At 44.2% G+C, this 21732-nt stretch overlaps 3 protein-coding genes across 5 annotated transcripts in view; 2 read left to right on the top strand and 1 right to left on the bottom strand.

The window, feature by feature from the left end:
• The first annotated feature begins 351 nt into the window (after positions 1 to 351).
• On the top strand, positions 352 to 7304 carry hmga1a (high mobility group AT-hook 1a). 2 transcript variants are annotated; one of them, XM_034592041.1, is made up of 5 exons: positions 352 to 515; positions 1439 to 1551; positions 2392 to 2472; positions 3528 to 3587; positions 4392 to 7304. In XM_034592041.1, exons 2-5 carry the CDS (start codon positions 1459 to 1461, stop codon positions 4449 to 4451), a joined length of 294 nt encoding a protein of 97 aa, XP_034447932.1. In that variant the 5' UTR covers positions 352 to 515; positions 1439 to 1458; the 3' UTR covers positions 4452 to 7304. The 2 variants fall into 2 exon arrangements, with proteins under 2 accessions (XP_034447932.1, XP_034447931.1); XM_034592040.1 differs by having other exon boundaries at positions 507 to 741.
• Positions 6283 to 11080, bottom strand: smim29 (small integral membrane protein 29). The gene is made up of 5 exons (XM_034592039.1): positions 10976 to 11080; positions 10159 to 10490; positions 9410 to 9433; positions 9187 to 9292; positions 6283 to 8036 (listed from the first exon to the last, which is right to left on the bottom strand). The coding sequence occupies exons 2-5, from the start codon at positions 10266 to 10268 to the stop codon at positions 7968 to 7970; spliced, it is 309 nt and encodes a 102-aa protein (XP_034447930.1). The 5' UTR covers positions 10269 to 10490; positions 10976 to 11080; the 3' UTR covers positions 6283 to 7967.
• Positions 11081 to 14417: 3337 nt separating this feature from the next.
• LOC117765418 (protein kinase C and casein kinase substrate in neurons protein 1-like) overlaps positions 14418 to 21732 on the top strand; it is a 30598-nt gene continuing 23283 nt past the window's right edge. The window contains exons 1-2 of one of the 2 annotated variants that reach the window (XM_034592035.1): positions 14418 to 14742; positions 21013 to 21083. The gene's annotated coding sequence lies outside the window, so the exon portion shown is untranslated. The remainder of the gene's footprint in view (positions 14743 to 21012; positions 21084 to 21732) is intronic. The other variant, XM_034592036.1, reaches the window with a different exon arrangement.

Here is a 21732-nt window from a genome sequence, read left to right as displayed (position 1 = left end):
GCAGATGTATTGATCTATTTTAAATGTTAAGTGAAGGAATCCCTGAGCTTAAAGGTGACTTGTGTTTACACTGTTTGTGTGTGTGTGTGTGTGTGTGTGTGTGTGTGGGGGGGGGGGGGGGGGGGGGGGGGGTCATAGTACCCTCACCATGGAGACTGAGAGATAATGCATACATTGCATTACAGTTTATCTTTACAACAGGCTGTATACATGTTGTGCATTTTTGCTGGAGGTGTGTTGTGCAACGGGCAGACACGTCTCTGTGAGTTGTGGGCTCAGACGTGCACAGGATCCGGGGAGGGAGGGTGGGGGGGTGGGCTGCTGTCGTTCTGTTGGTGGCCCATTTATCATATCTCCGCCCTCCGGCTCCCAGCTCCATGAGGGCGGCTCTTTAAATGGCCCCACGACTCCCCCCGGCTCGCGCCTTCCCCCCCCCCCACCTCTCTTCATCTGCAGGAGACGAGACGCACGTGCTATTTATAGGACTCCGTCGGAATAAGCTGCTCGAGCTGCAGGTAAATAACATGTATTCTCTTAAAAAGTCTGCTTCTCTGCTGAGTGAGTGTGTGTGTGTGTGTGTGCGCGCCGCTGCATGAGCTGGTTTAAAGGGGCGGGCTGCGCGCGGTGTGACGAATAAAAAGCTGGAGCCTATAGATCAGTGCGAGGCTCTTTAACCGGGTATAACCAGTCAGCCTTAAAGGAAACATCTTCAGCCACAGTGGGTCCGGCCGAGCTGTGAAGGTGAGTGGGGGGGGAAGCCGCTCGATCGCAGCCCGGGCGCTGTTCGCCTTTTTACTAACGGAGCTCCGGGGAGCGAGAGGAGGCTGCACACGCTGAACATGAAGCCGTCTTTTGTTGCCTTGGCTCGGGCTCCCGTCGCCGCAGATGAACCCAACCACCTCGCTGCTTGCCTGCACTTCCCTCGCCTCTTCTGTATTTATTTATTTTTTTAAAATATAAAGCCACCGTGCAGAGGAGGAGGAGGAACGGGGTGGTGGGGTTCTTTTAAAGTGCATTTTCCCCACACCGAGCAACACACCAGCCAACCAGTGTGTGTGTGTGTGTGTCTGTTTGTTTGTGTCGGTGGATGTGTCTCTGTGGCCCCGGCGTGCAGGCCCCGATGCTCGGTCACAGTGGAGGGAGAGGGGGGGCCTCTGATCACGGTCGTTGCGGGGAAAGGGAGCGTCGGGTTCAGTCGTCTTGTGCAGATCTGCGCGGCCTGTGACCGCCCACTGAGCCTCGGCCACAACCACCGTCTGTGCAGCGGAGCCACAAATAGACCTGGAAATAAGAAGCACGGATTAATCGAGTTTCAGACGCGGTACCGGTGCACGGTTCTCCCGGGTCGTCGAGTTTAATAGCATTGTGTTAGAGTGTGTGTGTGTGTGCGTGCGTGCGTGTGCAAAGCCTGACCGGTGTGATTTATCCCCCCCACCAGGTGTGAAAAGCGACGCAAACATGAGCGACAAGGGGACAGTTTCACCTAAAGAGGAAACAGGGAAGAGGGGGCGTGGAAGACCCCGCAAGCAGCCCCAGGTGAAGCCCGCTGACGTAAGTTCTCCCTTCTCTACCTCTGCATGTCAGGAGAATCCACAGTGAGAGAGAGGGGGGGAGAGAGAGAGAGAGGGAGCATGGTGTCATTTGAGGTGTGAAATCAGATCCAGTGGCTCACATCTGTTGCAGCTGGATGTTGTTGCTCCCTCACATCACTGCTCCTCCACCAGGCCCTGATTGAAGCCAGGTCTCATGCACGGAGGCCTTGTGATAATCCGCTCTTATCATCTACTACAAACTTCCTGTGCTCGTCAGCAAACCTGTAACCCAACACCTTTCTTCTTTTTCTTCTTTTAAAGAAACCGGTTTTAACCCTCCCACCCATTCAAGGCACACATCTGCGTGTCATGTAATGGATGACAAGCACACACTGGCTCGCACAGCCGCCACTCTGTGCGTTAGGATTGAATTGCTCGGTTGCTACGAGCTGCAGTTGTAAACAAAACGAGAAATGCAACAGGAGACGAGTCTGCCATGACATGGCCTCCGACCGCAGGTTATCATATGAAATAAGATGTCTCCCCCGCACGCTGAGAGCAACCGTGTGCTGATGTTATTTCCACCAGTATGTTTCGTTTTATTCATGAGATGTTAATGTGTGACAGTTCATGGAGATGTTCTTTATGTGAGATCATGGCAACCTGTGGCCCTGTCAGCCCCGGTACACATCAGCTGGGTTGACCTTAAAAACCTCCACTGGAGTCTTGTCGGTTGTGTTGTACGGTGGAGGCAGCGGCAGTCACCGAATCCTCCCAAACAGATTCAGATCGAGTGTGTACATATAAAAAAATCATGTGTGGTGCTGTGCTAACTTTTATTATGTCTCTTGATTGTCAGGAACCAAGTGGGTCCCCGACTCCAAAGAGGTCCAGAGGACGGCCAAAGGGCAGCAAAAACAAGTCATCTGGCAAGGGCAAAGTAAGTCAACGCTGTGTGCAGGAGTGATTTCAACAGCAGCTAACATGCATCCCACACCGGATGACAGCAATGCCAAGAAAGACACACACACACACACACACACACACACACACACACACACACACACACACACACACACACACACACACGTACTGACATTGCACAAACCAGTTGTCGTCCCATCTTCCCCTGCAAGCGTTTCCTTTTTCTAAACCCCTCGATTCCTTTTGGTTGATAACATTTTTAACGGTAGCGAAACTCGTCGCCCGAAAAGGATGTCCTGCTCTTACTTGTGATGTATTGGTTGGCTGCTCCCCCCCCCCCCGGTGTCAGAAATAGCCTGGCTTGGGTTTCCCATTGTAAAGACCTTGGTTTACTGCCTTTTTTTGAGGGGGGGACGGGTGGGTGATGCTTGGCCTGTACTTCCTGTCCTCCAGCTTCCTGCAGCTTGTCATGCACAGTGCGGTGCAGGTGCAGAGGCCGCAAGACTGTTTCCAGGCTGACACTAAGCACCCCTCCGCCCCCACCCAGCACACAGCCCTAGTTCTTCTCTGCCTGTCGTCTCCATAGCAACCACTGATTTTTCTCCCTAGCCCCAACCCTCCAGCTCCCCCGTGTCTCTTGTCTTCGCTGCCGCGCATGGGAAAGGGAGCGAGAGATAGCGGCAGAGGGGTAGAAGATATGTGCGATGGTGTGCGATACAGGTTTAGCAGCGAGGGCCGAGCTGCGGAGGGGTTTGTGTCTCTGCTCGGTTCCACCAGCTGTCTCTGAGCCTCAGACCAGGTGGCCAGCGAACTGGAGTGCCCTGTGTGCAGTTCCTGTTGGCCTTCCAGATAATAGCCAATGAACCCAGTGCCCCCTCTTCCATCTGTGTCATTGCAGAGGTACTACTGCCACCTGCAGGCCGCTCCAGGCACAGGAAAGCTGGAGCGTTCACACCACAATGTGTACTGATCCGCCCCTCGTCCCCAAAAAACCCTTTTCACTGAGCAGGACGACACAGTGCAATGCATCGTGGGGACCCCCTGTTAACTTGATGCTGTTTTCTTTCACAGAAGGCGACGCCGGCCCCATCTACAGCAGGGGCGAAACGCAGGGGAAGACCCAAGAAGGAGGTAAGTTGCAACTCCTCGAACAAACAGTGCAGCATCAGTGCTCCCGTTGGTGAAACCACTCCTCCTCCCAATTCAATTATGATTGGTATGAGTGTCTGCAGGGCGAAATTGCATTTTCCTAATTCCCCGGCCCGCCCTCTTCCTCCCTGACAAGTCCTTTCTACTCATCACAGCCATTTTAGTTCTTGCAATCTTTCTAAAGTCTCGGCCTGGTTTTGTTGAAAAAGCCAATCTGACAAATTATCACTAAAACCGTGCCCTCGATGCAAAGGTTACACAACTGACAGCGAGATTATTAATCTTTTTTTTTTTTGTAGCTGTGAAATAACCTGCCAGCTGCAAACAAAGGCACGTTTAATCTCGTAAGGAATTGCGGTCTTGTAGTAACATTCTGTCACGTGCACGAGTGGTTAGGGCGTGTTCTTAAAGAGGTCTGTGTTGCATTAGTCACAGAAAGGAATGACCCAAAGTTACCCCTTCAACCAGCCCTCCTCGTTTTTATGAATGAATCTTTGGCAGCAGCAGTGTGAGGGGGGGGGGAATGCAGGACGCCTCGCTGTGACTCACCAATCCTATGAATCACTTTTCACTACAGATGGCTCACCCTTCCTCTGGGTGTTCGTCACGCCGCTGCACTTTATCAGGACATGTTTTTTGTATTATGGAGTGGTCGGGTGATTGAAAGCAAAAAACACGTCGCTTGGAATCGCAGGCGTTTTTGTTGTTGCGGAACATTGACGGAACGTGAAGCATTTTTCCACACGGTCGTACTCTGACGTCTGACTTGTTTTCTTTGTGTTGCAGGAGAAGGAGGAAAAAGCGTCCCAGGAATCATCTGAGGCGGAGGAGGAAGAGGACCAGTAATTCCCAACGCATGCTACCTCACTCAACATACTGACTTACTGTTAACCAGAACTGGGCTGTATCTCCAACACCAGTGCCACCACATGACCACTGTTCACGACAGGACCCTCTTTGCCAAAAGGAGGCTTAACACAGTACATAATCATGCAACAGCACTGGATAGACAGATGGACCTTGCTCAAGCATAGATCTCAGAATTACATGAAAGGTAACAGCCCTTTCTTCTACATGTCATGCTATCACAAGTCTTTTATACTGGACAAAGGTGGGCTCTACAGAGCCTGGATGTTTCTGTTTTTTCCCCCTAAAAGATGGTTTCTAGGACATTTTCTCTGCTCAATGTTACTTATTTGTTGTTCCCGCATCTGAGATGGTAGGGCATATAGAGTTTTCTCCGTGTTTTGTACTGGACAAAGGTGAATTTTACCTATACTTGTTTGTTTTTTCTTTTTCGTGTGTTCATGTGAAGTGGTGAACCATTGCAATCACGTCTATAGATGGAGTTGAACTTCAGCGTTTAGGAGGAGAATAGGTAACGGATGGTGTTTGTTATTTTTTTCCACCCCTCTTCCCAGTGTCTAACCTCAACCCCATCGTCTCACCAGTAGAGCAGAATCATCGTCGCCACCGTCCCCCCCCTCCTCCTCCTCTTCCTGTAGGACAGTTTAAACCTAGATATGCTTCTTCCTTCTCGGTACTCGGCGTGTAATGGGGAGATGTTGACGTATCATTAACTAATCAGAATAGTCTGATCAGACTTACTGTTTTTGTTCCTTCGGGGGTTACTCACCATTTAAAGACAAAAAAACAAACAAACATGGGTGTGCTGCTTTTCATGTCATAATAAAACTCAAATCTATATGGTATAACGTGTGTTTTTAAAGGATAGGGTAACTTGGCAGAGGCTGAACGCATCAGTGTTGTTTCTTCAGGGAGCTTTTACAAAAAATGCTGTTACATTGGTCCTCGGTTTCCTCAGTTTCCACGCGCTCGCTCAATCACTCGAGGCAGACACGCAGAGGATTGTAATGGAGGATAGTGGGAGGCACTGCTGTCCAACAGGGCTGAACGTTTTCATTCCACGTAGCACTCACTGCTTCACCTAGGGGTCGGTCTTTGTCAGAACTTCGTACCGTTAAAAAAAAAAATCTACTTTTCTTAGTCTTTTTTTGAAGATGTGTGTTGTATGACATCGGCTAAAGAAAAAAAAAATGTTTTGTGTATTTCTAAGTGTCAGGGAACCCGCGGTCACAGTCCACTTAAACTGGGTTTTTCCATACACCTAAGCTGCTACAACCTCAGTTACGAAACCCGGAAAACTGCAAACAGGCGATACACGGCCTGGATTTTCATACCTCACTCAACAGCTTACTTTACCATTACAAATGCATTTAACTGGTTTTTCTGTTATTGAAATGTAACCTCTGGCATGAGATGGAAAGATGTCGTTATTACAAAGTTTGTGTAACTTACTTTTTGGTTTTGGTTTTTTTTTTTTTCTGACTGTTTATAAGGTTTTTGGTTTTTTTTTTTTAGATGTCAACCGTGTGATCGTGTTCATACACGAACCCACGTGTTGGCTCGTGCAGACAGGTTGTGTTCGAAGCCAGTCAGGGAGAGACCTGTCAGCTTGACAACTGTGTTCGCTGACTGTGGTAGATTAGCAGGTGTGTTTTTATCCATTTTAAAAAGTTTATTTCTTCTGGTGCACTGAAATGTTGGTTCCGATTTTCATGGACAAATGTTTGTGACGGACAGGGCGCTCTTTCCACTTAACTGTTCTGTTGGACGTGTGTGTGTTCGGCACTCGTACAACGGTCATTTCACGTCCTTTTTTCTTTTTTTTTCCTCTCAGCATCCTCCAAATACTTCTTGACAATATCGGTGTCGTTCTACATACCGACATCTTGCATCCGTTCATTTATATACTGAAAACTCAACAGGATGGGATCATTCTTTTTAATGTACACCGTATATAAATGTACAATGTCTATATTTCTATGGTGCCCTACAACAATTTGTATCAGAAATGGTCAATAAAGAGAATTTTCTTTGTCATTTCTTTCTGTCGTTGTTTTGTATCTTCAAGAAAACATCCATCCTAATATTTTTTGTTTTTATTTACATCTTCAACATTTTAAATCAGCCTCATCCGGTCACTTAAAGCAACAACAGCCTGACAAGTCAAACTTTATATCTTTGCTTCTATTCACAGTCGACAGTTACATCAGTAGTTCTTTGAGTCTTTGACCTGAAATCAGAGTCATCCATGAAAAGTTATATGCTCTGACATTTGTACAGTCTGAACTGTGAACGGCCAATTTCACGCTTAACATTCTACGTGAAAAGAAATCCAGTTTATGCATAGAAAATAAACAATGAAATGTAAAATATGAGCAGGTCGCACCAAGGAGCATGTTCTGGGGGGTCAAGTTAGTTTCCTGCACAAACACCTCCAAGCTTTTTTGCGTGAGCTCATTCTGAAGTACATCGATCACAAGTTCAGAGCATTAGACCAATTACAATGCACGAGTTGTTGTTCCCCCGTCACGGAAAGTGTAGCAGTTCCATTGTTCTCAGGTTTACATTCACAAAACGCGAGGCAGACAAAGGTCACGGGAGGTTAGCGATCACGGAGGAAAAAATTAAAAAAAGAAGACTGAGGTTTTTCCTGAGTCAGACCTATGGTATTCATCCGAGCGGATTCTTCTGGTGCCATGCCTCATGGACAGGACATTTTTAGGGCACTAGTCACTTCTCATTTTGGGTGCTGAGAGGATATTGGTGTTATTTACTCGCATATCTGGCTTTTCATGCCTTTGATAGGAGTCATAGGATTTGAGCTCGACCGCATAAAAAAAAGAGGCAGATCATCTGGTGGGCAACTTCAAACCAAAGAGGACGTGTTCAACCTTGACTCAAAGTGAAACAGAAAATGTATCAAACCTAAGTCAACAGCTATAATTCTAAAGCTCTTTGGAAACAGTGTTACAGCAACAAATGTGACTAATTGAAAACTAACTGTTTTTTTTTTTTTTTTAAAGCAATGTAAACCACCTCAGGCAACGATCACACCCCCCGTCGCAGCAGGAGGGATTTCTTTAACTAGTGCAGAACATTCAAACTCTAACCACAGCCTTTAAAACATAGTGAGAACAAATCCCTGCTGCCGCCCACAGGAACAGAACTGTCGCCCACGCTGACAATATAAACAGTCGAGAACACCCACAGGAATCTGGATCTCTACCCGCACGCCACCTTTCTTCACTCCGAACACCACGGTAAAACGGAGGTCGAATAAATAATTTCAAATAAATAAGTGTAAGGTAGAGCGTCCGGCAGGCACACGGGGTTAGCATCCGAACCTCGCAAACCAACAGTCACTACGTGCCCAACGAGGAGAAAGCTGACTCTCGGATGATGTAGTCAAAGACGGCTCCAGACGGTGGTAGAGGAAAGCCATGACAGGAGGTCGTCTCCACGCCGACAAATGTTTGATGCCATGGTTCGCTGCAATCATGCGTTGACATCTTTGGTCAGGAGAGGGCGCCGCTGTTGATAACTTTTAGCCCAGCCTTGAACAACCTGAGGACATAAGATGTAAAATGAAAAACAGTTTAGTTCAGCGCAGTCAGTTTTTAAAGCCATAACACGAGTGTAAAATAGTTTTTCGGGGAGAATATGAAAAGCTGTTATAACTGTAAAGGGTTAATCCACCTAAAAAACACACACACACACACACACACCTCACTTATTCCCAATTATGCGCAAACACACAAATACACTAGCTCAAAAGCAACACTATGAACTCTTCATCGGAACGACTTTCTATAAAAGAAATAGTCCCAGTGAAAACAGGGAAGTGTTGTGTTCTGTGGATTCTCCTCAGAACCCGAGACAGAGAGACAAGTCGTTTTATGCACAACAAATTCAATTAAATTCACTTCCTGTGTTGGATCAGCAGCAGAAATCTAAGGGACTTAAATCACAAAACCCTCACAAGATTAAAAACGAGTTTCTAGTTTCAGTTCTAACTATAACTATTTAATAACAGCCTCCTAAATCAATGCATAACTTGATTGTGATTAATGTCACATTTTCACAAATATGGAGTAAAATAGAATAAGCTGCTTATGCCTGTAAATATTGCCACCTAGTGTTTCCCATGGCTCAGTGCATTGTTTGTAACCACAATCAGCCTGTTCTGTAATTGAATTTGGTGTCTTTGCTGCCGCGGACATCTAATTTTATTCCAACCATTTCTAAACTGGAATTCTTGTACCAACAATTGTGTGTGGGAAGAAAACTCTGTGTTATGTGAAGATAATAACTTATCAATGAAGAGATCTTAAAAACAAGTCACCAACTGCTAATGTGAGGTTTGCACATAAAAAGGGAAGTGCAACTTTTCTACTATACTACTACTTTTTTGTAGATATGTTCCTCTGTGAAACAGGAAGTGACTAAAAGAGGAACTATTGTTCTGTTCGAGTGAAAGATGAGACCAAAGACAAAGAAACTGTCAATGTGGCTTTCACTCTTTCACTGTAAAAAATGTGGTCAGACAGTCCTACACAACTGGAAATACCACTTTCGACCCAGAAAATAACATTTTCTAAATTATGATCTTGTTGTTTCCATCTGATGTCATGACAACAACCTTTCCCACCCACAGGTGAAAAAGTCCAGGAGAAGAAAACACTCTTTAAGTTTGTAATCCAATGTCGCGTCATACCCGTGTGTCTTCTTCTTTCCACAACATTTCCTGTTCGGCTTCATTCAGCTCCTCTGAAGGATCGTACGTGTAAACCGGTAACAGCTGATGACGGAGTCTGTCAATTCTGAGGGACACAAATCAGGGGAATCAAACAAACATGTCACGACCTGCACTGAGTAACGCAATCATGTTTACACCTAAAGCTCTGTGAGGAAATCAATGTGTAGCTTAAGAGACTTGCCTTCTTTTCTTCCGGATATACATGCACTGAAAGAGACAAAATGAAGAGCGCTGCATTAATGGTGTAGGAATAGGTTTATCGGTTTTGGCTCGGTTTGCAGTATGTTAGCAGGATTCTTTCCACTGAAATATTATTTTTCCCAGCTTGTCAACTTTGTGGAAGTTGACCTGCGACCTCCAGTAGGGCTGGAGGATACGGCCAAAAATAATATCAAGATAAAAATGTTCACATTAGCTGATAATGTTTATTATCACGATAAATATCACATTATTATTACTTTTATTTACTTTAAGTTTTAGCTTTCAGACTAATCTGAAGATTGGGGTTTTAATTTCTTCTTTGTGAGCAGAGAGTGACTTGATACACACTTTTACAAATCTGAGGTGGCTCAGCTTTGTGTTATACCTCTGCACTGTGTTTGCATATGGAATATACTGATATACACTGAATCAGAATCAGCTTTATTCACAATGTACGTGTGCACATACCAGGAAATTAAGTACGGTGTAGACATGTAACTACCGTGTGCTAATAGAATTATAATCACTATAACTGTATGAGACAGTAGCAACAGGACAATAAGCTGAGGTTGGACAGAAACATGTAACTACTAGATAAGATGGAATTGTGACCAGACGACAAATACCCTAAATCAAATATGGATTAAATTGAACACATGTTGCATTGCACTTTATGAACATGATACTATGATAATTATTCATATTCTTTATGGGCCAGTCCAACCACTTACCACAGCCGCAACTATCCCAATGATGGTGAGGAGGAAGAACGGCACCAACACGTAGCTGGCCGCCACGTTCCCATCGACGATGGCGGGGGGCTGAGTGGTGCTGTTCATTGCATACGTTCAGGACCGGGCTGGTGGGGGGTGCACGGGGACACACGGGGGGCTGCAGCGGACCCCCTCCCAGCGGTGGACACTGTGCAGCTGTTGGCTCCTCGGGCTGCCCCCTCGTTGTTTACGCCTCATCCTCGTCGCTCATGTGACTCCCACATGGTTCCTCACCGCCCTCCCCCCGTAATCAGCGAGAAATCTGAGGGAGCAAGGAGGGACAGGAATCTGGAACGGGGGGGACACCATCAAGGAGTTTGTATTAAAAAACAAAAAGGTCAAACAGCGGAGGGTGTAAGTGACTTTGAGGGGACAGCCCCCCCCCCCCCTGAGATGCTGTCAACCTGGCAGCCATCATTCAAACCTCACAACTCACTGTCACGCTGCAGTTTCGTGTTGTTCTCCTGCTGCTGCGATCTCTCTGGGGTTTGATCTTTTACTTCACTGAGTTCCCACAACAACACATGTGGGAACTCCTCCCCCCCCCCACCCCCACCCCCATCAACGACCCGCACGTTAACCAGAAGCCATGAGCCAGCACATCGACAGCTACATAAACATTAGCAGCTGTTAGCATCGGCCGGTGACGCAGCCGGACGAGTGGTTTTCTTACACCGCACAACCAGGACAATACGCACCCCGAGGGGGGGGGGGGGGTTCAGTGTCCCCTGCGGCTGTCCCCCGTGTTAAATGCCAGTAAAGTCTCAACTCACTGTGCGACGAGCAGAGTCTCAGCCGGAGAGATGATGCGAGTCACAGGAAGAAGCGCATCCTCCGGCTCCAGCAGAAAGACACACCACTTCCGGCCGCGGCCCTTCACAATAAGAGAGACAACGCGAAAACTACGGAAGCTCGATGAGTTCATTTTAGAAAGAAAAAAACACCACAGTAATAAAAGCAGTCACCAGATGCAGATGGTTTATGTTATTTTATGAGCTTGGATCAGCTGCTACTGTGTTTTTATTCTTTTTACCACATGAACACACCCATGTATTTGTTGGTGGAGAGTGTCATGAATGTAGTACAACAATACCAGCTAGATACTAAACTATAAATACTATCATGACATACTATAATACCTCTATAAATATCAATATATCGGCCGATCCTGTTCATCCATCCTCTCGTCTGTCCAGCCTTTCTTTCCTTTCTAAATTTCAGTTGATCTGAAGTGATACTTTTAGAATACAGGACAAGATGGTGCATGTCCCTTGTACGTTTTAAGATCTTCTGTTACCAGCTACCATCAGATGTCAGCAGGTGTTAGGAACATAATATCAGTTGTGCACCTTAGCGTCATCGAGTGTTTTGGCTTTGTAATCAATGATACAGGCTCAGGCTAAAGGTGAATCTGACTGCAGGCTACTGGCTTGTATGGCAGCCCTATGAAAGTCATGTGGCCGCTCAGTACATCATTACCTCTTTGCCTTTTTAAACTAAACACTGTCCCATTTGAGAACATAGGACAAGATGGAGAATATCCCTTGTATGTTCCATTGCACTAATCAATACCTACCACCAGTTGATGTTATCAGATCTTAGTGACCAACAGCGGGTGTTAGGGACAAATCTACAGTTTTGTACCTTAGTGTCATCATAAAAAATATCTTCTCTCACAGCAACTCCAGTGTTGCACAACATTTTAACCAAAATTTCAAACATGAGTTTAAAAACATAACAATAGTTTGTGTTTATTGCAAATATGACGATATTGTGTTTAATCCGAATGGTTAAATTGTTAAAATCTTTGCAGGATGTCAGATCATATTAAAATATACTTTATTGTTTCCATTGGGGAATTCTTCTTGGGCCAAAGTGCCACAGCAGCTGCAGAACAGAACATTGTGTAACAACAACAAAACTCAAGGACACATCACGTAAGACCCAGAACAATAAAGCAGAATAAAAGTGAGTTGAATATTACACCTGCCCTAAAACCTCTTAAAACGCTAAAACACTAAAATTATATAACGCATTTCATAAAAACATAATTTTTTTAAAGTAGTGAAGAGAAATGCATGTCATCCTGTCTTCACTGTGTTTACTCCAGTTATAAGTTTTGTGTTGTTGGTCCGTCGCCACAAGATGTCACTAAACTCCTGTGTGTCAACAAGGAAAGTTAGATTGTGTAGCAACAAGATAATTCAGAGTGCTTTTATATAGAATGTAAAAGGAATCGTTACAAATTATAACAGCAACATAAGAAATGAAAAGAGATTAAAAGGTTTTACCTAGAGAATAAAAACATAAAATGTAAGTAATAAATAAATAAAAGAGTGAAAGAATGTAGTAATTATTTGATATATTAAAAGGCCCTGGCAAACAGAAAGTCTTCAGCACTGATTTAAACAGAGTCAGAGTTGCACCAAGATGAAAACATCACTGAGGGTAAAATGTCTCATTTCCATTTACCATGTACATTTTGTCTAATCATTTATAACAATAGATCACAATATATGGGGCAGTTCATGAAATCAAAGCTAAAAGGATTGTAATTTCAGTTTATCAGAAACTTTTAATATAGACAAAGTAATGTAAGTGAGTATTACATAGTGTGTGTGTGTGTGTGTGTGTGTGTGTGTGTGTGTGTGTGTGTGTGTGTGTGTGTGTGTGTGTTTGTTTAATCCTTTGATATTAAATATATGTGTTGTAGAGTGATGCTGCTTTCATTAAATCATTGGCACAACATTTATTGTATCAGACCAAAATTAGCATCATGCACTTAATCTGCTTCAAGACATTCTCTCCTCCACGATCTCGCCTCCACAGAACCAAACACCTCATCTCCTCCCCCTGTGTTGGACGTCCAGTAGCTTGGTCACTGGCTCCACTGACGTACGAAGGGACCAGTAGTGACACAGAGATGTTTGGTGATTCCTAACTTCAGTGTTTCTGGTGGATTAGATCATTTTCTCTGTTTGTCCACATTTTAACAGGGTTGTGACTGCACCGGTCCATGAAGCACAAAGGCAGATGGTTTTGTTTGAGCATTTAATACAAAGTGCACTCGAAAGGGAAGGGTAATGGAAAGAGGCTGCACTGTGAGCGTGCCCTGCCTGGAGATTGTGTTTGTGCACAAAACAGCAGACATGTCATTTCTTTGCCATCTGTTCATTGGCTAATAAAGACAAGATGTTAATAGTATATTATGAAATGATGAAGAGCTTTAAATTGAATCTTATTTGCTTCTTTGACAGAGTAGGAGCCAAAGTGTTTCTGGATATTATCAGCACCGATAACATTATTGAGTTCATGAGTTCAGAAGATTTCAGTACCTGACTCTATAAACCCTGAACATGTTTCCTAAACAGTGTCCAGCTTTTTCTTCCTCACCTCTTGGCTGCATGGTCACTACTCGCTGTACAATGCTTTTTATCTACTTCCAACAAGGAGGTTATGTTTTCACTCCGGTCCATTTCTATGTTGGTGGGTTCTTTTGTTTGTGTGAAAGATTTTGCAAAAACTACCGAATGGACGCTCACATAACTTGGTGAAAGGACGCATTATGGGTCAGGGGACATTTTGGTGCGGATCCAAATCAGTGTGTCTCTACATATGGGTCATTTCCCTGATTTCTTATAGAATAATTCATGGATCTTGATTTTCAAGAATCAGGAATATTTAGTGAACTGATTTCTATAAGTTTGTGCAGCCTGGTGCAGGTTAATTGAATTTAAGGCGACTATTGGGCCTTGCCAGAGATATACGCTCTGCTCAGTGCCTTTCTAGTTACTGTCATATTTAGTCACTTAGAGAAAACGTTGATATGTATGCGCTTCCTTATATGAACCTGGAACAGTGCATATATATATAATATGACTTGCTGGGCAGCCAGAGGACAAAAACACCACCTCCCCTGCAGTGTAGTGCAATGTGGACGTGATTGACAAGAAAAGAGGGGACGCCCACTCTTACCACCCTCTCTCCTCATTGGTTGGAAAGTGGAAGTCACATTTGGGACTCCCCCCCATTACAGAAACTCCCATAATGTTTCAGATATTATTTATTCTCTATATATTAAAAAAATAAACATCTTCCAATCTCTGCTGTGCATTCTCCACAGAACCAAATATAAAAATAATTCACTCTCATTTATCAAGCTGATAAATTGAAATCCAAACGACCCATTCGCACCTGCACATGTGGACACATCTGGCCCCCCCTTAAGCTCATGTGGTTACTGTTGTGAGGTGGGGATTTAGAAACAGCTTCCCAGCAGCATTTAGCTCAGCCTCCCTCTCAGCCTGCAGCCCTGCTCTGTCGTCCATTGAAAGGAAATCGCTGGGCCATCCCCCCGACGCGCGCCTGTGCCGTGGAGCTCCCCCTCGCTGCGCGCATCGTGATCTGGTGGATGCAGAGACGTGCAGAGACTCGCAGGGTCACCTTCTGTCGCTGCAAGGGGAAATACTGAATTATTTTGCAGCGCACTCCTCTCGGGTTGTAGTGAACCTCGGCGGCAGCAGCAGCAGCAGCATCTCTGGTGAGTCCTGTTTATGAGTGTGAGTGTGTTTTGGATGAAGAGGAGCTGAGCATCCTTTTAGCAAAAGGGCGACGCAGGGATGAAGAAACCTCGCTATCATTTCCCCATCGTTTGATTAATGTCTCTGCTGCATGCGAATCCCCCACCGAGTACTACACATTACTACAGATTCACCAGCTCGGCTCTTCTCTATCATGCATGCGTCATTTTTATCTGGTGTGCCGCTGTTTGCATATATGCGCCAAGGGTGAAGAGGACCATCTTGCATCATCCCGAGGATTAATATGAGAGGCTTGAGCTTGTAAACTATATGAATGAGCCGTTTAGTTCGGTTCTGCACTAATGGGTTTTACTTCCTCTGGATAATGCAGGGTGTTGTTTCCCCCCCACCCCCACCCCCTTTGCATCCTTCGATGAACAAATTTGACCTCAGCATCCAAATCCTATGCAGCTTGTTTATCTGCACAACATATTATTTGCAGAAACAGCCCCGCCACCCCCCCCCCCCCCCTCAGCACAGAAATGACAGGAGGGCTGTTGCCAGGTAAAGTGCACTACAGTGGATGGAGGTGGTGGTGGCAAAGGCTGACATGAAGGATTGCCATTTTATGTGCACTGCCATGCGCCAAACGGGTAAACAACAACTGGGAATATGAACAACACGTCGAGCAAACATGTCGTAACCGTGCGCACTTCTATGCTTTTCGTCGATATAAGCGCAGAGGGGGGGTCAGTCGTCGCCTTGCTGTGTGTACGTGAGCGTTTTCTCGGGGAAATGGACGCGAATGTAAATGAGAGCACTCAGCTCTGACGTTATGTAATTGGTTGTCACAGCAGAGCGATGAGCCATCTCCGGCGTCATTGTGTGTGTGTGTTGTTTTGTTTTTTTTATTCCACGAAACAGAGGAGGAGCATCCTGGTCTCCTTCATGGGATTAGGTGCATGTGGCCGTTTAATCATTCATCAAATCTGCTCCCGGAGCTGAAATGCATCCAGGCTCTCAGCTGACTGAAGGATCCCACTGAGCCACATTTGAGAGAGCAGAAGATGTTGTGGTGGTGGTTGGTGATGATGGTGATGATGATGATGATGAAGAGGAGGAGGAGGAGGAGGATGGTTGTGATGGAGGCTGGAGCATCACTCCTCCAAACCATGCAGCTCCTGTCCTCTAAAAACCATCCTGTAAACACGCAGCCCCTCTCTCCACAGCTCTGTTTGTGTTTATTTGCTCTGTTGCTCTGTGTGGTGAAGGTGGCGTACAGCAGGTGACAGGTCCCTGTTCCCTGTGCTGGTTTGTTTTGAGCTCTCTCTCCGTGGCGCTGAATCCACTGAAGAGCACGTCTGTCAGCAGCCAAGGTGCCCCCCAAGAGGGCCTGACACATGCAGGGCTGCAGAGAGGAGACGATGAGACATCCACAGGGACGGGGACGGGGATGGGAGGTGGGGGTAATCCAATTGTGTTGCGGAGAGACGAGAGTTAAAGAGCACCTCCTATTTATTAGCGGACTCCTCACTCCTCACCGTGCAGCCAAGTCAAAAGGGTCTCGCCAGGAGCTCCTTCACGTTTCAACCTGGAGGCAGAATCTGTCTATTCGATGCATTGCTCAGAATTCTTTCCATTATTTTGCATAGTTCATCCATGCATTCATCTGTAGCTGTTTTTTTTTCCTCAAACGTTTTTTGGCTCTTGTGTCTGAAAATGCTTTTAAGTATCTTCAAAGAAATGAGTGGTTGTGATCTCTTCCCTCAAGTTGTGGCCTCGAGAGTATTTTGACTCCCTTCTCACTTCATTTGAAGGACTTTACGAGGAGTAAGAGGCGACAGTTTACTGTATTTGGCAGAAAAAGAACTAAAGGGTAAACATCATTTTGTGTTGCAGTAATAGTAATTTATTTTCTTTCCAAACCATTTATCTTCAGATTTACCCCCCAAACTGGGAAACACAGATCAGATCAGTTTAACTGGGCCTAGATTTCGGGCCTATAAGTGAGAATATTGATAGTTTGGTACCATCTGAAATGTGTCTATAGCCAACAATGAAAACCATGAGGCACCTTCCTACTTTGTTTATTGGAGAGTTTCGTACATTTTGTAGCTTATTGTCTAATTCTTAAAGTCAACTGTTAACAGAAATATTCTGGTATCAAAACCATAAGAACAGTGATTGAACAGCATCACTTCCTGATCTGACTTCCTGTCTCTGTGAGTCTGTGTTTGCTTCTCTGAGTCCTTGAGAGGCAAAGAGCTATTAATTAAGTCACTAACTATTCATCCCTGCTCCTTCGAGACTGCTGTTTCATTTCTGAAGCCACAAGTATGTCCACCCTGACCTCCTGTAGCGCCCGCAGTGCATCCGCGGTACCGTTCATCTCGTGTCTCCACGCTTGACTTGCTTTGTTTTTTCCATTGGCGGTGCACGGGGCAGCATCTTCCTGCTCAGGAGGTTTGTTAATTATGATTTTCACTGGTGTAACCATTGCTTTGACTCGCTGTTATCTGGAGCCATTAATAGAATAGTTGTGTGGTGAGTGTTTATCTACCACAGGGAATGTAGTGATATTAGATCTCCAGTAAAAATAATAGTAATAGAGTGAGGCTTCTTTTCTAATTGATTGTCGGTGTTTAATCAGCCTCAATTTGGTTTCCTCTTGGACATGGACATAATAAGTGATGAAGGAATAATGGGAGCGTGATCCGTCATCCTGTTTAAATTAGGTGCCGTACTTCTGCCAAGTGAGCTGAGCACATTCAATGCTATTTGCATGTGTTCTTAATTTTATTTAACATAGTTTCAGAGCCCAAAGGATCATTTATTTGTTTTCCTGATTTTCATTATCTTGGTCACACATTTGAGATGTTTTTTTTAAATATATAAAGATAAAGTGAGGCCTAAGAATAGTTTAGTTTAGTATAGTACAATAGTACAACATGAATACATAAATTAAATGTTAAAAATACATGTAAACAACATGAAAACAACACCCAAATATAACAAACTACTCAAATACAAAACCTCTAAAATCTTCAATACAGGTTATATAGTATAAGAAGAAACATTTACATATATTACTATAACAGAGAAAGGGAAGAATATATGCTATAAAACAGCTCATTTAATTCAATGTTTAAACAGCATTTCAGATTTTCTTCTTGTACGTGGACAATGACACAGAATCCGATAAATGTGTGTTTCCGTTCGTAGAAAACTGACCACGAGATGTTTTAAATGAAGGCAGATGAAGATAATAGCCTGTCTAGTTTAATAAATATATATTAGTATCTACTACAATGAGGTAAATCTGAATTTGTATTTTTGACTTTGAGAACAACCTGCACAGATGACAGATACATATTTAGATGCAAATCTACAACCAAACAGTCCAAAAACAGGGTTTGGTTATGATCTCATTCTCTCAATAGATTCCACATGGAGGGAAAGTGGTGTGTGGTTGGTGACCTGCATGTTGTCGTCAGTTGTCGGAGGATGTTCCCCGAGACATCATGTGTGAGGGAGGGAGGACAACGTGTGAAATAGTGAGGTTGTTGTTTTGTCTTATTTCTGAAACCTTCTTTAAATGTGCCTGCTGGTGAAAGGGTTAAACGCTGCTGTTCCTCCGTGAAAAGACGAGATGGTGGTGTCTGACAAGGTGTGAGAAAAGAGGCCGTGGAGGAACAGGGAGTCTGAAGGGCAGCCGGAGAGTCGAGTATCTGTCGGTGCAGAGGAGAACACACGCAGGGGGAGACTCCACATCCTCGCTGGAAGATTTCTGATGTTGGAAATGACTCAAAACATCCACCGCTCGTGTCTCCCAACAGAAATAATCGAATTTTCTCTCTCTCTCGATCTGTCGCCGTGAATTCACAGAAATAAACAAAGATGATGTTAATGTAATATTTATGGAATAATCAATTTACCAGATGTAATGTGGACAAATAGAGCATCAATATTTACCATGAATATGAAAAAGGCTTTAGCTGTGGATATGACTTACACAGCAAACAGTGTGTTTCTCTCTGTGGAGCCGTGTTGGGTTCATGCAGCGTCACCACATGTCAGTGTCTGTTCTGAATCATCCCCATGTCGCCGGGGCTCAACCTGAGGCCGAGCACGCTCCCCGTGTGTGTCATGGTCTTCTGGGGGATTCAAAATGGAGTCCCGGTGTGCCGCGTCGTGCACGTGGATCGATACTGGATTGAATGCTGAAACGTAATCATCATCATCACCGTCATCCTCATCATCATCATCATCATCATCATCAGTGGGGTTTTCTTTGGTGAATGCAGCCGTTTCAGGTCAATGCTCTGAACACTAGAGGGTGTGTTCCTCATGGACATATTCAAAGAGACAGAGAGGAACCAAATGATGAGGTAGCGGCCACTTGACCGGATGACGTGTTTAACAGTGTGTTGCCAGGGCTGCAAGTAACCATTATCTTCACCATCAATTAGCCTTAGTGTGTTGCGTTCGTTTGATAATGCGTCTTTGACACGTGAGACAAATCGCGGAAAACGTTCGTCCCAGTTTCCCAGAGCAAGACTTAGATAATGAAGCACATAGTTTTGGACATTAAAAAAAGATCTCAATCGTCAAACGCTGATTAATCTCCTGTTTATTTACTAATGGATCAAACCGCTGTTAAATGATGAGCCGTTCTCTGAGTGATTCCTTCATTCAGAGGCTCTGTATCCTTCAGAACTGTCCTCGGTGACTCATATGTGAAAAAAAAAAAACGACAAAAGCAAGCTGACCATGACTCAGCGGTTTTCCATGAACTTGCTCCTGATTCAGCCGGATGTGGCCGTTATCAGGCGTGTCTCATTGAGCCGTCAGACGCTGCCCACATCTCAGGCTGCTTCAGTCCACGGGTCCACGCTTCATGATGCTGTGTGAGAGGAAGATTCAGATGTTCTCTTTAAAGTTACTAAATATGTCATGTGAACAGAATAATGAAGTCTACACTGTATGTCTTGTCATCGAAGACAAGACAAAATGGCCGCTTGATGATATAATGAATGATTTTGAAGCTAGAGCTGCGACTGATGATTGTTATTATCATGGATTCCTCTTTTTATTCTTATTATTTGATTTTCCCTGGTTTTACCGAAGTGATATTGTCAATTCTTTCCACCACCTAAAACCCCAAAATATAGTTTATGCTTTTCTTAACCGAGAAAAGCAACAAAACCTCAAATTTCAAGACTGGAACTTGAGGTTTAGCTCAAACAACAATAAATGATAATTTAACTGACTTCTTGTTTTTCGTTGTAGATGAAGCTACAATCCACAAATCTACAAAAACAATCGTGGCATCAGGGGGTTGTAGAATGGATTCAAACCCATTTGCCTCAATTACATGGTGCTTTAATATTTTAACAAAATTATTAGCTTTAGCTAAAAGATTAATTCAAGAAAAGCACGGAGTTGCATTCTCACATCGAAATTAATCTTTAAACCTGAAGTGAAGTGAGTTAATTGACTTTCAAATATTGCCAAAGGAGATTTTTACCTTGAATAGAGACATTTAAATGAAACCCTGCTGTAAACGAGTAACTACCTTTCTGAGGTTTATTATCCCTAACTCTGGTGAGATGGAGACACAGTTAATGCTCATGGTGCGGCTGTTTTTTAGAACATTACATTAGCTAATACCCCCCCACACACTAATTCCATTTATATGGTTCTGTTTAAAATTGTTTAGCGGTGTGGGTGAGCTGTATGTGTTGGATTCTGTGTGGGCTGCACACCGTTAAAATGTGGTACGTGTTAGTGACAGCAGAGAGGTTGCACTTTTTAAAACTACTGAATACGGAAAATGTACATTATCTTTTGCAACGAGCAGCTTCCAGACTGCTCAGGTTATATCAGAGTAATAATACAGGATTTTCCTGCTACAATGCATAAACATTATTTACTGTATTTAAAGAAGATCAACACATTTATTCAAGTCATAAGTTGATTCTGGTTTATTTTAACACTGACAAGTTTATAATTCCATCAACCTTAGTTCTGCACCACACTTGTTGTATTATTGTTCTGCTCTGAAGAAGCACAACATGCTAATAGTATTAAATATTCCGCCTCTCACGCTCCCATTGATCGTGAAAGTTCAAAATAAAATTCTACTAATCTCTTAACGTTTTATTCTCTGTAAAGATAGTTGGTGTTTGGACACCGTCGGGCTGATTTGCATTAAAGAGCAGCTCAGCAGCACTCAACTCTCACTCGAAGCCGGACGCACTGACAGCTCCCTCTCGTGTTTCTCTCCGCAGGTGATCTCCTGCAGGGGACCAACAGCTCTCCCTAAGGTTTATGGAAACCTGACCTCCCATTGGTGGAGAAGGTGAGTGGATTTTTTTCCTGTTTGTGTCGTCTCGCGTTAAAAATCTGTTTCCCTCAACTTCAATTAGTCTGAAGCTGCACAGGTAAAAGGTATCAGGCTTTAGCACAGACCCGAGTACTTTTGTTTCCCGTATTATGCTCCACACACCACTTAAGGTAATTAGTAGCTGTTTGCCAATGCTGTTAATATTTAATGAGAGTGTTCCAGTCTGTCCGTGAGCTAACTAGCAGGGGTCAAGTTTGGTGCTTATTGGAGACGTGTATTTCAGATTCCTCTTCGTGTTCTCTGCTTAGTGCATGAGCAGGTGCAACATCACATATCGGATTACAGAGATGTTGGAGGGCTGCTTTTCAGCTCATAGCGAGTTGATTGAATCCACGGATCTGTTGTCTCTAAGGCATTTTCACCCTTTTCGACCAAGGTGCTGGTTAAGACTTGACTCGACTTGTACATCTTATCTTTTGGAGCTTGAGCTGGAGCTGATCCCAGCTGATATTATACAATCATTCACACTCAGATTTACACCTACGATCAATTTAGAGTCTCCAATCTCCACCTTCGGACGGTGGCAGGAAGCCGAAGTACCTGGAGAAAACACATTCGGACAAATATTCAACCTTGGTCTTATTGCTCTGGTTGCTCACAATAA

Source organism: Hippoglossus hippoglossus, chromosome 7 (genome assembly GCF_009819705.1).
Source record: "Hippoglossus hippoglossus isolate fHipHip1 chromosome 7, fHipHip1.pri, whole genome shotgun sequence".
NCBI lineage: Eukaryota > Metazoa > Chordata > Actinopteri > Pleuronectiformes > Pleuronectidae > Hippoglossus > Hippoglossus hippoglossus.
Note: the sequence above shows the minus strand (reverse complement) of the source record. Positions and strands in the feature narration are given on the sequence as shown.